This window comes from Nyctereutes procyonoides, unplaced genomic scaffold, assembly GCF_905146905.1.
Source record: "Nyctereutes procyonoides isolate TBG_1078 unplaced genomic scaffold, NYPRO_anot_genome, whole genome shotgun sequence".
Classification (NCBI taxonomy): Eukaryota; Metazoa; Chordata; class Mammalia; order Carnivora; family Canidae; genus Nyctereutes; species Nyctereutes procyonoides.
In genome coordinates, this window is record NW_026575157.1 from 3,579,833 (window position 1) to 3,595,537 (window position 15,705).

The window sequence follows — 15,705 nt, forward strand, 5'->3', positions numbered from 1 at the left end:
GGCTCCATCTCAGGGACTCTGGGATCATGACCTGAACCTAAGGAAGATGCTTAAAAGACTGAGCCACCCAGGTGCCCTTCATAGAACTCTTTCAAGTAACATAAACATACAGACAATAGGGACAGCACTGATACTGCCATCTTGACGATAAGCATGGAATAACCTACATCTGCTCTGAAACATGCGTATGCTGAGATGAATTTTTAAAACCATTTATCCTTTGTCCTTTTTCTTATTCTTAAAAGTCTACAAGATACAAATAAAAGAAATTTTCAGTGTGCAAACTGCTCAAGATCGATAATGCTAATGTAAATTTAGACATGCTTATAGAAGGAAATCTCAAAATCTGCTTTCTCACTTGAAAATGCTTTGATTCCCCCCCATGAGACTAATAATATCAGTCAAGGACCAGCAAGCATTCATATGAAACATTCAATTGCAAAGTCCTTGGTACTAAAAATATTCCTTTATCAACTTGTTATACTGGTTCAGCTCACAGATATGATAACTTTTCATGAATAGTTGAATAACTACATAATTTCATTTTTCACCATTAAGTATGTTATACAAAAAACTGCAAGCTAATGCACCAGCAATGACATCTTAAATCTTTGTCAGTACTTATGGCTTCGTCTTGGAGTTACTGTCTCCTCCCTTCCCTGCCTCCCCCTTCCAGTTGGCCTTTAATGGAACTGTAAAATTCAAAAGCCCATTTCAACAAAAAAGTATCATTAATGCACAAATAGGAGAAATGATACAATCTAAGCTAAAATAGATCTTTGAATACAGGAAAGATGTTGGTTTTTTAACATTAGTAAAAGCTATAAAAATGAATCTAATTTTAAAAAAGAGAATATGTAGGCACAATTAGAAGTCTGGAGTCTTTCACTTAATACTCATGTTCTATTTGCTAAGTACCATGACTTTCCCTCTTCTCTTGTCTTTGGTTGATAGCTAATTTGTGTCGCCCTCTTTAATCTGACAGTGGACTTACTTATCCCAGCTCTCACAATTCTTTTCTTTGGGGATTTACTTGTTTATGAATCTGAAGGTAAGGATAGAAAGGACAGAGAAGTAAAATTTATTGAATCTCTATCAGTGCATAGCACAATTATATATGAAGTATCTCATTTGACTGTCTTACTGTATACATGAGGATTAAGCAATGTTATCAGATAGGATCCATTAGGTACTATTTGAGATTATCTGAATAATAAAAAAGTAAATTAATAACTTTCAAGATTTTATGGCTAATATGTGGTGGCATTAAAATCTAACAAGTTTCAAAATCTATCTTCTTTCCAGTTCAAGTACAATTAGTCCAAGAACAGATTTTGGGACCCACCTTGGTGTTAGTATTAAGCTGCCATTAGGTGCTGTGTTTAATTTCACAAATGGTCCACTCCCAGTAGAGAAGATTGGCATTGATGAGTTTCCACTCCTATGGAAAGACACATAGAGACAAAACAAAACACAAAGATCCAAAACTTAAATTTCTAGTTATTTAATACTGTTGACACTAAAAAAGTATGGGATTCCATACAAAAAGACTAATATTTTAATATAAAACTTCAAAAACTTTGCTAGATAAAAGATGGTATAAATCAATAGAAGAATTATCCATAATGACATGAAATATAATTTTAATTTTTGTGTAATATTTCTGGTTGTTTGCATGCTCAAATACTGTTTAACAAAATTAAAACCAGTGCATATATTACTTGGTTATCTGATTTTTTCATTTTACTTTTCTATGTTATTCAGTAATTTCCAGAATGATCAATTTTAATGACAACCTCACAGAATTATGGCACCATAATTTATTAAACTTTTTTCCTGTCAAGTGTAATCCATCTTTTAAAAAATGCAAGTTGCCTAAGAACAACCTAGAAAAATAATATCTTCAGTGTTTGCTTTTCCAAAGGTTTCTTTGTTCTTGATATTTCATTCAATTCAAAGTCTAGCAAGCCTTAATTTAAAGCAAGAAGCTGGGATCCCTGGGTGGCACAGCGGTTTGGCGCCTGCCTTTGGCCCAGGGCGCGATCCTGGAGACCCGGGATCGAGTCCCACGTCGGGCTCCCGGTGCATGGAGCCTGCTTCTCCCTCTGCCTGTGTCTCTGCCTCTCTCTCTCTCTCTCTCTCTCTCTCTGTGACTATCATAAATAAATAAAAATTAAAAAAAAAAAAACCAAGAAGCTATGTGATTGCTCTGAAAAGGGAGTATGTAGCTTGGACCTCCAAGTGTCAACTCATGGGCCAGGGTGGGATGGAGAAAGAGACTCTCCATGTGACAAAAGACATTAAGTTATTAGTCTTTCTTATCCCTGAAAACATGTTATATCCATGCTCTCAACTGTGAACCATAATTAAAGATGTCTCTGTTACCCTGACTCTCTTCTGTAGGTTTCGGTGGAAACTTTTAGCTTCTTCATTCCTAATCTTGTTTCCTGCTTTTCATTTATTCCAGATTTTAATCCTTGCATAAGAATATGCTTTTAGGTTGAAAACATCCTGATTGCTGCTAACTTCTACTGGTTTAGCGGGCAGATGATCTGGTTTTTATCTTTTGGGATAACACAAAGGATCCACCCGTTGCCTCTTCAGAAGGACGTCCAACACTGTAGTCCACACTGTAACCAACACTCACCCTTTTCTCTCTGTTTACAGGGAATTTCCAAGGAACACTTATGGCTGTTATGATCAATCAGAAGAAAAGAACTAAGTTGAGAGTATTTCCTGTCTCCTTCAGAGGGGCCAACATCTTAAAAAACCTGAACGTATTTGTCTGGAAACTCATTCACTGAACAGAGAACTGAAGCAATGAAGCCTCTATTTAATGTCCTAGAATTCAGCGCCTTGAACTTTAACTTTATAAACAGATAAAAGTAACTCTGGCATACAAATCAATGACTATTCATTCATTAAGGACACCTGAAATGAATTTGCCAAAGGGAGAATGGGCGCTGTCACTGTTACTGTTAAAGACTCGGGCATTTCCTTCAGGTAAGCGGAAGCATCATTTTATATAAGTATTTATATAAAATGTCTTTGTTATAGTTCAGAAAACAAAAGAGGCATAAAGACCTCAAAAGGCAGCAGAGGGCATGGAAATAAGGAAACCCGTGGGTCAGGAAGGACTGTAAGAGAGAAACATTATATTTAAGGATTTATGCATTTAGAGAAGATAGAATGTGCATCAAAACATTCAGAGGACTTTGATATTTTACCCTGGTGCAACTTTTGGTAGAATTCATCACACTAATCTTAGCTTTTAATCCAATTGATACTTATCCAATTTGAAGAGGCTCTAGTTGTGTTGACTTTGCTTGCAGGCTCCAGAAACATCATTATAATGGGTTGATGGGTGCTCCTATTTGCTGTAAGGGTGGGTCCCTGCTACTCTCCATTCTCCCTTTTAGGTCTATCTCTTCTCTTACTGTTTTTGGTCACATTGTTAAGAGTTATTTGAACACTTAGATAGTCAGGGCCAGGGGCCCTAACAAGAAAATATGGAGTCAAGATGGTTAAAAGAAAGCAGCACTAACATCGTGTTTTGTAGCTTAGGTAGGTGTGCACTAGCATTCTGTTTTGCAGCTTTTGCAGAAGTGACTTCTGCAAAATGTCCTAAAATAAGACAATTAACCACAAGGCATTTGTCCCTATCATGAGCAAGGAGGGCAGTTAAGACATAAGCCACAGATCTTATTTATTATTTATTTATTTATTTATTTATTTATTTATTTATAAAGATTTTATTTATTTATTCATGACACACACACACACACACACATACACACAGAGGCAGAGACATAGGCAGAGGGAGAAGCAGGCTCCACGTAGGGAGCCTGATGTGGGACTCGATCTCGGGACTCCAGGATCACTCCCTGGGCCGAAGGCAGGCTCCAGGGATCCCCAAGCCCCAGATTTTGACCAAAGAATGACCGTCAGCACATAGACATTAGCCTAATAGATAGACAGACACATGACCAAAGCCCTGATTGGCACAACTCAGCATACCCTGATTGCTTAAAATAATTCTGCAAAAGAGCTTGTAAAAATCCTTACAAATTCCTAGAGCAACCCTCTGGCCGCCCCTCCCTCTCTGGGAGCTTTATACTCTTGCTCAATAAACTTTGCTGCCCATCACTCTTCGTCTGGTCTACCTCTTCATCCTTCAAAGCTATGAGACCAAGGACCACAGGCACTAAAAGCAGAGAATTCCTGCAACAGTATTCTCAATATCATTATTCTGCTTAATTCCTATATGTGTTGGGCATTCTTCTAGTGTTCTTGACTCTCCATGACCAAAGATTTCCAAAGTGTGTTCTAGAGGCAAGCAGTATGAGCCTTCAGGGAATATACTAGAAATGCAAATTGCCTAGTCCCACTCTATACACCCCAATCAGAAACTCTGGGGTTGGGGTCCAGTGTCTGTCCGTTGATATACCCTCCAGGTGATTTTGATGCTTGCAAGTCAGGGAACCCCTGTCAAATCCAAATATAATATCTATTTTTTACTTGTTCAGGGGGTCGGCTTTTTGGCTTCCAAAATGACTTCTATTTACTTGATAGGTGGTTTGTTATAAGGCACTGATGAAGTTAATTCACATTTCAGGCCCCACAGAATGGAGGCCACAGCAGTGGCCTGGCCCACTTCACAGATCTAAACCTGGCAGCCCACACAGGAAAGGCCTCCTGTTAAAAAATCTTCATATACGCCATCACAATCTTCCAAGTCAGCTTTTACTAGCTTACTTTACCCTAGAAAATAGGACCTGCTAAGCTTATAAAGAAATTCCTGGCCTCCTAGCGAATGGTGCCCTGCTACCTCTTCTAACATTCCACAAAGCTTCCTCTTGCCCAAGGTCACTAAAAAAGGTTGCTCCACTGCTTGTGAGGCACTAACTATACACCCCTGATTGATGGATTGTTTTCCCTTGAGTAAAGGACATCAAACTCAATATAAATTGTTTTAGTTTTGTCATTTGACAACATTCATAACTACATAAGGGAACATCTTGAAGGGTGATTCATTAAAAATAAATCTCAAAGAGGCTCCTGGGTGGCTCAGCTGGTTAAACAGAATCTTCTTGAGACATTCTTTCCCTCTCTTTTTGCCCCCACCTCTCCGTTGCTCCCCCATGTGTCCTTTCTCTCTGTCTCTAAAATAAAATAAAATAAAAAAATATATATATCACTTTTCCATTATTTCTACCTGTTTTGATTCCATCCCTTGACTCTCCCTCTTTTCAAAAAATATTTTATTTATTTATTTGAGAGAGAGAGCAAGAGAGGGAGAAAGAGCACAAGCAGGGGGAGGGGCAGAGGGAGAAGCAGACTCTCAGCTCATCAGGGAGACTGATGAGATGCAGGGGTCAGGGCTCGACCCCAGGGCCCTGGAATCATGACCTGGTTAATCAGACGCTTAACCAACTGAGATACCCTGGTGGCCTCTCTCTCTTTCTTTTTTTAATTAAGTAAGCTCTACACCTAACTCATGACTTGGAGATCAAGAGTTGCATGCTCTTATCAACTGAACCAGCCAGGTACCCTCACAAGCTCTTTTATTACAGACCCTGAGAAGATGTATTAATATCTCCGGAGATTCAAAACAAAATTTGGACAAAATTAAATTGAAAACATATTGAAGTGTTATTTATAAATAAGTTTTTAAAATCTAGTATCTATTTATTATACACTTACCACTAGCATTATACCATGATGGAATTGGCAAGGAAATTTTAACATAAGCCTATTCTAGGAGAAAAAAAAATAGACTAAAGGCAAAGCTTAAAGAATAAAAAATATTTAGTAAATGCTAATACTTCTACCCTTGAATTCTCAAATGCTGTTCCATAGTGATGTTTTCACTATCTGGCAGAGGAAAAAGTAAAGATTATACGTGCATATCGAAAAAAAGATGCAGTTTATTTTCTGAGATTGTCTTCTCTACATTTCCTCTACAAGTCTTAAACTTACATGAGGAAACAGACTGCAGTTAATACTACAGATATATTGTTTTGAATATAGAACATAGGATAGAATAACTGAGACATTCCTTTGGAAAAAAGTATAAAGTATTCACATAATCATTTTTTGGCCATATATACTGATGCCAGCGATCTGAAAGCAGTGTCTAGAGGCCATCAGTTCATACAAACATCTCCAGGTGTCCATGCTGGATGCGAGAATTTGGAGTTTAATTTGAGACCGATTACTTGCATTTCAAATCCTGCCAAATTCAACTCATCCTTTTCCAGACTGAACACAATTTATTCCAGTTTGTATTCACAGTAAACAGAATATAAGCTGCAGAGAACATTTACAACAAACTATTTCTTATTTTAAGAAATGATGGAGACAACAATAAAGTATATTTAAAATATTCTCGGCAAATGAAAGGTTAGCAACCTTTTATTATCACCATTTATTTTTGAGAAACAAAATCTCAGAAAAACTGAAAAATTGAATTGAGAGAGAATAAATTATATTAAGTTCTGCAATTAAAGCACGCCACGGAGTTGCTCCCTGCCTCAGTTTCCTTTTCTTTCCCACAAAACTAGTTTTTAATTTTTACAGAGAAGCTGTCAAGATTATGGCTAGGGTTTGCATTTTTTAAATTCTGGAAATTTTAACTCTGCAGATTTAGATAACTCTACCACACATTTGCACAGCTGTTTGAAATCTGTAGAAATTTGGTATCACATAGAAACATGCCCATATAGCATTACCTTGTTGACATGCTAATGCCTCCTGACTACCCATTTCTAAACCTTTATTATCATCTGTATAGGTTATGCATCCTCCAAGGGCTCCTTTGGCTTCAGGAAAACCTTATTCTATGTGAGAAGAGAAGCATATAAATGCAATCCACCATCATTATTTTTAACGTCATATATGGAGTATAAAAATACACTCAGAGATGAATTCTAGGGAGCAAAAGAAAAATATCCTGGAGGGTCTTGTACAGTATAAATCTTCTGCGTCTCTTCTCAGGCCTGCTTGGGTTTCCTCTTTTGTCTTGATCCTCAGACTGTATTTGCCATGATAAGAATTCCTCCCTGAAGCAGGAGCTTAGGTAGGGACGTTTTAAGCTGTTGGACACACTAAAGCCAAACAGAATAATAACAAATGTTGCAAATGCTGCAGCCAGGCATTGTTGCTCATTTCACACCCCAAAAGGCTTAAGTCATGAATGGAGCCAGGTGGGATTATTCTGAAAAGGGTTTTAGAGAAGGATGGACCCTCTTTTTCAGGTTGGAGGGAAAGAATGGATTGATTTGGCAGGGCAGAAGGTGGGGAGAGTGGTTGACCGGGGCGGCAGGTTGGGGGGATGATGAATGAAAGGAGTTGGAGGCAAAGGAGAGCAAAGGATCCCATTGAGAGAGTCAGGACATGAGGGCAGTTAGGTAAACAGCTTGACTGAACTGGACACATTTCAGCTACAACTGCTTGGTCCTTTACCACATTTATGACAACACACCTAGCACTCACCTAACACCACCATAGTTTGGCAAACAGTTAAGCTGAATTATTTTCTGATTTTCTGACCTGGACATCTAAGATTTTGTGGCACAAAGAAGGAAAAAAACATGCCAGTGGAAAAAATTCTCTTCACCTGATCAATTTCCTCCTTTGTGTGAGCTACCATATTAAGAACAAGAGAGAAATTGATGGGTCAGTCTGGTAGCTGTTCTGCATTATCCCACAGATTTAATGATATTAGGAAGGAAACATTCCTGGCATTTCCTACCTCAAGTGTGGCGGAGAGAAATTATACTCAAGGGAGGTTGTCAGAGACAGGATCCTTATGCTTAACACCTTGGAGAATGTGACCTTAATCCCTTGTACTATACCATTGACTCATTTGCAACTTTATTTTCTTACCTGCCACTGGAGTTTATTTATTTTTGGGTAAGAGGCATATGGCATACACCGCTACGTTTACTAAGAGGTGTTCTCAGTGCACATAGTTCTTTTTTCCAAGTTTTTATTTAAATTCCAGTTAGTTAACATATAATGTAATATAAGTTTCAGGTGTAGACACCTTCTAGCAACCCTCAATTTGCTCTCTATAGTTAAGAGTCTGTTTCTTGGTTTGCCTCTTTTATTCGCCCTATGTTCATTTGTTTTGTTTCTTAAATTCCACATATGAGTGAAATCATATGGCATTTGTCTTTCTCTGACTGATTTATTTCACTTAGCATAATACTCTCTAGCTCAATTCACATCATTGCAAATGGCAAGATTTCATTTTTTATGGCCGGGTAATATTCCATTATTCCATTTTGTGTGTGTGTGTGTGTGTGTGCGTGTGTGTATATACACTCATCTGTATCCACTCATTAGTCGATGGGACATTCAAGCTCTTTCCATCATTTGGCTATTATAGATAATGCTGCTATAAACATTGGGATGATCAGTGCACATATTTTTTTTTAAGCATTATTACTTTATAAGGACATGCACGCAAAATTTCCATTAGAATTCAGTGTCAGGAGAAATCTGTCTTCCCTATGGAACTGGTAACATTTATCCTATCTCACAATTAAAGTGATGCAATTTTTAATGTTCTCCTTTTTGCACAGGTTTCCAGGAATCTCAGACAGAAATACTAGTAATGGTGCCGAACCTGTACGTTTTATAGATGTGCCTTTTTATTTCTTCAGACCTTATTTTCAGCTACTATTCTATTAATCTTACTGCACATACCTTTTGTAATAAATCACCCCAGTTTCTTTTGAAAAGGTAAGTGTATAAAGCAAAGAAGAAGATGGAAGGATATGAGAAAAGAAGGAAGGGAATAGGAAAGGGAGGAAGGAAGCAAAAAAAGAAGGAAGAATGAAAATAAGGGATAGTGGAAGAAAGAAAAACATTTTTTAAAGATTTTATTTATTTATTTATTTATTTATTTATTTATTTATTTATTTATTTATTTACGAGAGACATACAGAGAGAGGCAGAGAGGCAGGCAGAGAGAGAAGCAGGCTCCATGCAGGGAGCCCAATGTGGGAGTCGATCCAGGGTCTCTAGGATCACGCCCTGGGCCAAAGGCAGATGCTCAACTGCTGAGTCACCCAGGCATCCCTAAAGAAGAAAAAATTAAAGAAGGGGACAGAAGGTATATTGTTCCACTAGATTTTATTAATTTTATTAAAAATGGCCCTTGGTCTCATAGAATATACAGCATTATTTACAGGTTGAGGAATTGGAAATAGTTTTTAGGAGGGAAATAAAATGAACGAGAAGATTTTGGTTATTCATTTCACAGAGCAAAAGTTTTCTTCTGTTCTCAACTATTTCTGTTTTAGAATATTGAAGCTTCCCCACAAATAACAGGATCTAAGGATACTAGTCCGTTATCTGATATGTCATTTGCACTTAGAGAGGAGCCTTAGCAAGAATTTTCTGTGGCTGAGGTCGAAGAGGTTGCTGCCTGTATTTCCTCTAGGATTTTGATGGATTCCTGTCTCACATTTAGGTCTTTCATTCATTTTGAATTTATTTTTTTGCGTACGGTGTAAGAGAGTAGTCCAGTTTCATTCTTCTGTATGTGGCTGTCTACACTGCATGTTAATTAACTTGAATTTAGATAAATCTCTCTCTCCAAAAAAAAAAAAAAAAAAAAAAAACCCAAAACCAGGGTCTAAGGAAATGATAAAGGATGCTGGCTTATACATATGGATTGAGTAAAAAAAGTCTTTGAGTAAAAAAAAAAAAGTCTGTGCCAGACTTTTATAGACTAAATAGCTATATGTTGTAGAAAATTTATTGGTAGATGATTCACAATTATGCCAAACATAAGGGATATTTTCTTAACCCTTTATATGTAGGATTATAGTCTCAACAATTTCCTTGCTACATAAATTTCTCTGGGGTTACAAAATACCCATTAGAATAAAAGTCAAAATAAAAAAGACAATGAGAATTCTCCCTGAGTTATGTCAATATAAATAAGTTACATTTCATATAAGAGAGTCCACTAAATATTTAGTGGGAGAAATCAGGAGTGGATTTTTCAGAGAAAGCAATAAAACCAGGCTATGGTTGGTGAAAACCAAGCAGCAGATTTTTTTTTCCCTTTTTAATGATGTCCTTCTTACAGAGGTTTCTTTAAAGTCTCTACTTTTGTTTTGATCTACTGGGCAAGAAAGGTTTTATTTTTTTAGAGAAGTTAAAATAGGCTGGTGTCAGGAAAAAAAAGACTAAGGAGTCACCTGGGTTAAGTCAGGGATGGCCCTCAAGCAGGTTGTAGTAGAAAAAAAAAAAGTTTGATGTTTTGTTTCATTTCACTTTGTTTTGTTTTTAATACCTCATGAAATCAAAGTGCCAGACTTTAGAGATACTTTGTACAAGTTCTCGTTCTCTGTTTTCTACTGAAACAAGTACACAAAAGTTCATGGGTTACTTTGGGACAACAAGACTACCCCACCAAAATCACCTAGGGCTCTGCAAAGACCTGAGATCTCTAGGCCCCATACTAGCAAGGTCTGGGTCTGTGGAGCTACTTCTTGTCTATGATAATAACTAAGGGATTTGTGGTAAGATAAGAGATAATTACAGAACTAACTCTTACTAACCTTTTTTTTTTTAAATCTTACTAACCTTTAATTGAAATTTAGTCTTTTTTGTTATACAAATGTAGGTGACTAACCATAACATTGATAGCAACACCTATAACTGTTGGTGCATGAATCTAAAAAAGTATTTTTGCTCACTTTTCATCTTATAGTAATCATTAGAACTGCCAACATACCTTATCCAATACCTAAATAAAGAAATATATATTACTATGTCATATTTATAATATTTTGATGGTTATTTTTTTATTTAACAAGTTTTTTTTTAGAGAGAGAGAACGTGTGAGCAGGGTGAGGAGGAGGGGCAGAGGGAGAGAGAATCTCAAGCAGGCTTCACGCCAACTGGGAGCCCCCTGCGAGGTTGATCTCATGACCCTGAGATGAAATTAAAAATTGGACACTTAATTCAACCACTCAGGTGCTCTTTGATAGTTATTTTTTTAGGAAGTTAATTTCCTTTGTAATTATATGTATTTTATTTTTTACACTTAAATATACAGTTCTAAGAAGAGGTTAGTACATTTTAGTAGCCTGCCAAAAGTGTCCATGACACACAAAAGAAGCTTAAGAAAGCCTACCCTAGATTACAGTTCTCAAACTTTAGCATCAGAATTGCCAGAAGGGCTCTTTCAAGCACAGACTGCCAATCCTACTCTAGACTTGCCCATGTGTAGGTCTCTCAGGTGGAGCTCCAGAATTTGCATTTCTGTATGTGCATTCCAGGCTTGCAGATGCTACTAGTTTGGTTCTGAAAATCATATGTCAAAAACCACTGACCTAGACCACACTGAATCCAAATATCTGGGTAAAAGACCAGGTGATTCTAACTATAACCAGGTATGGGGGCTGCTGATCCAACTTTTGGATTACAAATCAGTGGTACACTTACTTTCACTCCCTTGGCCATAGCAGAGAGAATTTCCCAACCACTGTGCTTTTCATAGTCTGGTAAATAATAAACTTTATGAAATATGAATCTTAGAAAGTTCTAAAATTATTATGCTTTGCTATAATTATTTCTCCTTACCTATATTTAGTTAATTCACTGCTAATTTTAAAATTGGAAAAAACATCAGAGTTATAGTTTGTATATCAGGTAAATGGTGAACTTTTTAACTTGGTAAAATGCAATGTTTCCACCATCTTGCCCACACCTGCCTCTCACCCCATCCTACTCTAGGAAAATAGCTAAGAACACAATAAAAGTTTCCTTTGGTGCTAAACTTGCAAATTAAAAATTAAAAATAACAGAAAATAGTATTTAATTATTTCTGTGTGAGGTTAGCAAATAAAAAATAAGTCATTTAAAGTAGAAGTTAGTAGTTACATTTTTTTTTCTATTAATTCCCATATCTTATCTTCGTTGTTTTGTGTTAAGGGTTTTCCCACATGGTTGAAAATTAGGGGACAATGATGGGAAATATGGACAAAGACAAGAACACTTTTTGCCTACCAATTTTTAAAACTAATATGAATCACAGGTTCTATTTTCAGTTTTCCAGGACCCATTTAAACTGTGGATACAAATTTGTGGTGGTGCCTGTAGAGGCTATTAAACCATTAATGCTCTGTTTATCTGGAAGGCTTATAAATACAGCATTTTATCCCCCCATCCACAGCAGTTTCCAAACACTTCTGAAATGGAAGAACTTCAAGTAATTCCATTTCTTATTTTGGATTTGAGAATAAGAGGCTCAACCTGAGGCTTCTGACATTTGAACAGAAGGTACCTTGCATAAGACTGTTATAGGATTGATTGATTGATTTTAGAGATTTTATTTATTTGAGAGAGAAAGAGAGAGCACAGGAACAGGGGGAGGGGCAAAAGGAGAGGGAGAAGCAGCCGCTCTCACCGCCCGCCTAGCAGGGATCCTGGGGATAGGGTGGGAGTGGGGGTATGGGGGTGGGGGTGTGGGGGGCACTCAATCCTGGAACTCTGGGATCATGACCTGAGCCAAAGGCAGACACTTAACCTAACAGACTGAGTGCCCCAGGCGCCCCGGGACTATTATAGGATTTAAAAATTAACAGCAACTCCTCATAAGCAGCCTAATAGTGGTGTGTATAACCAAATCTATTTTTAAGACATTAGTATTTCCTAAATTCTGTGAAGCTGTACAGACCTGATGACTTCTAGTTTTTAATGGCTCAGCAAGGCAATTCAACCACATAGTTCATTTTTTGGATTAGTAACAAGGTAGTGTGCTTTCCTAGGAAATGTTTTAAAGATCACAACCCTAAGTTTCTTTAACATTTATTCTTGCATTGGTGTAAAATGTTTTCTTTCATACTTTGATCAGGGACATGAAAGTGTTATTTAAAGTACTTTTTTACTTATGCATTCTATAAATGGCAGGGAATAAAAATGTTTCATTTAAAAGAGGGAAGGCTGATGAAATCTGCCTCACATGATTTACTAGAATCTTGGGGGAATTGCATTTTGTACCCTATCTGCATAAATAATCTTGAGAGACTACAGTGCCTTTTTAATAAATTGACTCCTAAATTACTTTCCACTGTACCAAACACATCATTTTAAACTCACTAAGTTTTCTTTCGGTTACCATGCCCCAGTCTAGACACATTCTCATTAAGGCTATAACTTTCTTTCAATTACGAGAGCACTGTGGAGACTATTTAATAAGTGCAGGCCCAAAGATGAAAGTCTTTGCAGAGATTACCTGACTCATTTCTGAAGAAAGCAAGTGCCTGACCTTCATAAAAAATACTGTATCTAAGGCAGTGGGATGTGCTATTTGCTTGATACAAACTAAAAAATCTAGTTCTTTGTCCCTGTCTCCTGCTGGAGGACTGTGATTTGTGGAAAATGAGGTCAGTGAACTAGAGAGTAAAATCTGGCTGGGGGAAAACATGTAAATAGATAGTACACAGTTGTGTGGGATTGCCTGTCATCCACTTAGCTCAAGCTGTTTTCTAGAAAGCCTTCCTTGACATGCCCAAATTGAGTGGTTCTCTTCTAGCACCTTTTATTTATCACCTTATTTTGTCATTATCTATTTATGTGTCTGTCCCCACCATATTTAAAGCAAAAGCCATGTTTTACTCATCCATGGAACAGACACAATATCTTTGCTAATGTTTAAATTTTTGATCAGGAGTAATCAAAATAATACACTTATATTAGCAACTGTTAAGTAATAAAGAAATCTTTCCTTTGCAATACATTATGTCATGCAATTGTAGGAATCCCCAACATATTTAATTCAAATTTTAAAAACTTCTGTCAATGAAGATGTTGATACTTTGGTCTTTGTAAGTGATTCATTTTGACCCTCTATATCCTGCAGGAAACTATTTAGTTAAGATTCACAACCAGAATGAAAAGAACTCCTGTGTCTATAACCATATAATTATGCTTGGATAGATGGTGAATTGGAACACGAGCTCCTGTGCCGTGAAATCTCCATCATCCAGGATATTTGGATTCATTACTTGTGGAAACAAGGTCAAGTTACCAATCTCCTTAGCTTAACCTTTACTAAATTCTTGAGTCTGTAAAACAGTTCCTAAGAATTACTGACAAGTTCAGTAGTGAAAGCAAATGACTTCTTAGGGCCTCACCTGTATTGAACTAAAATTAACACTGAAGTAGGAGTTTGGAATCAATGCCACTTGCCCAGTGGTTTCCTTGAAGTGAGGATAAATAAACAACTGTCAGTTTCAGGGTTTTGTTGCCTCTTCATCCAAAAACATTATTCCCGCTACAACCTACCCTCCACTAAGCCTCCTTAGCTCTCTAAGTTTCCCACATTGAAAGATTTGTTAGAATACAAGCTATAATGTATTATAAAAACAATAATATATATAAAGTGCAGGAAGTCTCTGGTTAATGCATATAAACCAAACTGATGATTATTTACATAATGGATGATGAAACTCACATCCTCCCTTTGCTCTTTATAGAAATTTATCTTTCTAATGAGGTTGACATCACTTGAATGAGACTTAAAGCTGAGGAGTTCAGATTCTGAATGAACAGTATTTTAGGAAGTAAAGGAAGTTGAAAACTCTCAATTCAAATTGCAAGAAATTATGGGGCATTTCTGATACTCTGAATAGGGCCTCAAACATTTTCCTATTACCATAGGAATACTTCTATGTGGTGGTTAGGTACTAGATCGGCATTAGTACACAATGTAACTCTCCCAGTCTACTAGAAATTAAACGGCTATTATAGGTTACACCAAGACCTAATTGCTACATTAATGTTATTTGTAGTGGAAAATATGTCTTGCATTAAAAAATAAACATTTTGAAATAAATTTTGAAAATCTGTGTATAGCAAGAAGACTGCATGATTATTAATCAGCTAGAAAGAAGGGCTCCTTATAAAGACAATCAATTACCTTTGATTTTGATGAGCTAGGAACAGTTGAGATAATTGTCAAATTCTCATGATATATGTCGATGTGGACCTGAATTATTTTCCTTCTTCTCTTTATACAAAACTTTTAGAATGGATTAGAAAATCATTCCCCATCAGGACAGAAGGAAAATGATAATGATTTATGTTGAACAACTTTGGGCATTTAGATGGCTAGATATTTCTATATTTATATACATATATATTTATTTGTAATGAATAATTTATTGCTTTAACAAATGTTTATTTAATACCTGTATTTTGAGACAATGATAAGTCTAGATGGTAGCAATGCAGTATTGGATAAAATAAGCATAGTTCCTGTATTTATAGACTTTATAGTTTATTTTTTATTTTCTTAGACTTTATAGTTTAAAATGACAAGACGTACTAGTAAACAATATAGTGCTATAAGTGATAAAATAACCATGTGTGATCTAATATGATTAAATGTCCTAAATCATGAATACCAAAAGGATCAGAATGCTGAATTAGAATTGACTCTACAACTTAAAAGAAGCAAATTATTACTACTATTCCCTTCTATTTTAAACCTTATTACTTTTGAGATTGATAGGAAGGTAAGAAATGAATATGGTGAACTAGTGTATTTGATATGATGTATTATGACAGACTGGAACTATAATAAATCTTAGGTGTGTCATTAATATGGAATTATCACTTGCATTATGCTTCTTCAAAAAGTCTTGAAATTTTGCATATCTTTTCTCACAATAGTAA

The 15,705-nt window shown here is 36.3% G+C and overlaps 1 protein-coding gene across 1 annotated transcript in view; it reads right to left on the reverse strand.

The window, feature by feature from the left end:
- TMPRSS15 (transmembrane serine protease 15) overlaps positions 1-15,705 on the reverse strand; it is a gene marked incomplete at its 5' end in the record, with an annotated part of 108,712 nt that overhangs the window by 22,552 nt on the left and 70,455 nt on the right. Inside the window, one exon of the mRNA XM_055313813.1 lies at positions 1,346-1,441. Within this exon, the coding sequence (XP_055169788.1) occupies positions 1,346-1,441 (96 nt within the window). The remainder of the gene's footprint in view (positions 1-1,345; positions 1,442-15,705) is intronic.